Source organism: Lycium ferocissimum, unplaced genomic scaffold (genome assembly GCF_029784015.1).
Source record: "Lycium ferocissimum isolate CSIRO_LF1 unplaced genomic scaffold, AGI_CSIRO_Lferr_CH_V1 ctg9391, whole genome shotgun sequence".
NCBI lineage: Eukaryota > Viridiplantae > Streptophyta > Magnoliopsida > Solanales > Solanaceae > Lycium > Lycium ferocissimum.
In genome coordinates this window covers 27264-29017 of record NW_026727706.1, presented here as the reverse complement: position 1 = coordinate 29017, position 1754 = coordinate 27264, and the positions used below count along the sequence as shown (strand labels likewise).

At 42.3% G+C, this 1754-nt stretch overlaps 1 protein-coding gene across 1 annotated transcript; it reads left to right on the top strand.

Annotated features, from left to right (window-relative positions):
• The first annotated feature begins 440 nt into the window (after window positions 1-440).
• Window positions 441-1325, top strand: LOC132046093 (uncharacterized). The gene is made up of 2 exons (XM_059436638.1): window positions 441-640; window positions 770-1325. Exons 1-2 carry the CDS (start codon window positions 441-443, stop codon window positions 1323-1325), a joined length of 756 nt encoding a protein of 251 aa, XP_059292621.1.
• Window positions 1326-1754: the final 429 nt, after the last annotated feature.

Genomic DNA, 1754 nt, shown 5'->3' with positions numbered 1-1754 from the left:
ACCATAATCATTTTGTGAAAGATGTTCAAATCCAAGAGTCGTTCCCTGATGAGCAGCTATTTGCTATTCCTACTGCCAAAGTCCTACAGTATGCTGATATTGTGAACTTCATAATAAGTGGGGTGTACCCAGCTGAAGCCCCCTCACAACAGAGAAAGAAGTTGTATCATGATTCATGGTTTTACATATAGGATGAGCCGTATTTGTTCAAGCAAGGGACTGATCAGTTAGTGCGGAGATGTATTCCACAGAACGAGGTGAGTCAAGTGCTAGAGAATTGTCATTCTTCCCTATACGGGGGGCACTTTCAAGGTGATCGTACTGCGGCTAAGGTATTACAATCTGGTTTCTATTGGCCTACTCTTTTTAAAGATGCTCATGCATTTGCTAGAAGTTGTGACAGATGTCAATGAACGGGATACATCTCTAGGAGGCACGAGATGCCTTTGACAAACATATTAGAGGTAGAGATATTTGACGTCTGCGGCATTGATTTTATGGGGCCTTTCCCACCATCCTTTGGTTATAAGTACATTCTGCTTGCTGTCGATTATGTTTTGAAATGGGTAAAGGCAGTCCCTCTTCCAACCAATGATGCAAAGGTGGTGGTGAATTTTGTGCGAAAGAATATCTTCGCAAGGTTTGGAACCCCAAGGGAGATAATTAGTGATGGGAGTGCTCACTTCTGCAACAGTTTGTTGAAGAACGTTTTGGAAAAATATGGGGTGAAGCATAAGGTTTCTACAGCTTACTACCCATAAACATGCAGACAGGTAGAGGTATCAAGTAGAGAAGTGAAGCAAATCTTAGAGAAAACTGTGAATGCCCAGAGGAAGGATTGGGCAATGAAGTTGGATGACACTTTATGGGTGTATCGCGCAGCTTATAAAACCCCTATCAGAGCTTCTCCTTACAGGTTAGCTTACGGGAAGGCGTGCCATCTGCCGGTTGAGTTAGAGCATAAAGCATATTGGACAATCAAAAAGGTCAATCTTGATATGAGCTTAGCGGGAGAGAAGAGGTTGCTACAATTGCATAAGCTGGATGAATTCAGATTGGGGGCATATGAGAACGCAAAGCTATACAAGGAGAAGACCAAGAGATGGCATGACAAGCATATTCAACATCGTGAATTCCCGCCAGGGCAGAAGGTACCACTCTTTAACTCTAGGCTGCGGTTGTTTCCGGGAAAGCTTAAGTCCCGATGGTCTGGACTCTTTGTGATAACTAGAATCACATCCCATGGTGCTGTCGAAATACAAACTATGGATGGTGTGCAAATTCTTGGTAAATGGACAGTGTCTCAAGCGATATTGGGGTGGTAACTTTGTGTTACACTTCGAAAAATTTTCCGTTAGCGTACAGTGAATAAAATAACGAGGGGCATGATGTATACGATGTTTTGATAAGTAAGAAATAGCATTTGATGATTCTAAATGAGATTTCAGAGACATTTAAGATAAGGGAAGAAAGTTGTTAAGGAAAGCAAGTCATATGTTGTGTGTCGGACAAGAATTATGAGCATCGAATTAATGAGAGTTTCATGATCCTTTGAGGAAGAGTTATAACGTCCCTTAGATTGGTATTGAGGTGTTAAACAAGTGCCAAGAAGGTTCCATAAGGATTGGAGATCAAACGAACGACGGAGATCATTTCAGGGGAAAGGGGTTATACGACCGACTTATACGGTCCGTATAACACCCAGCAGAGATGATGACTGCTTAGTGGTGAACCACAACCACTTATACGGGCCA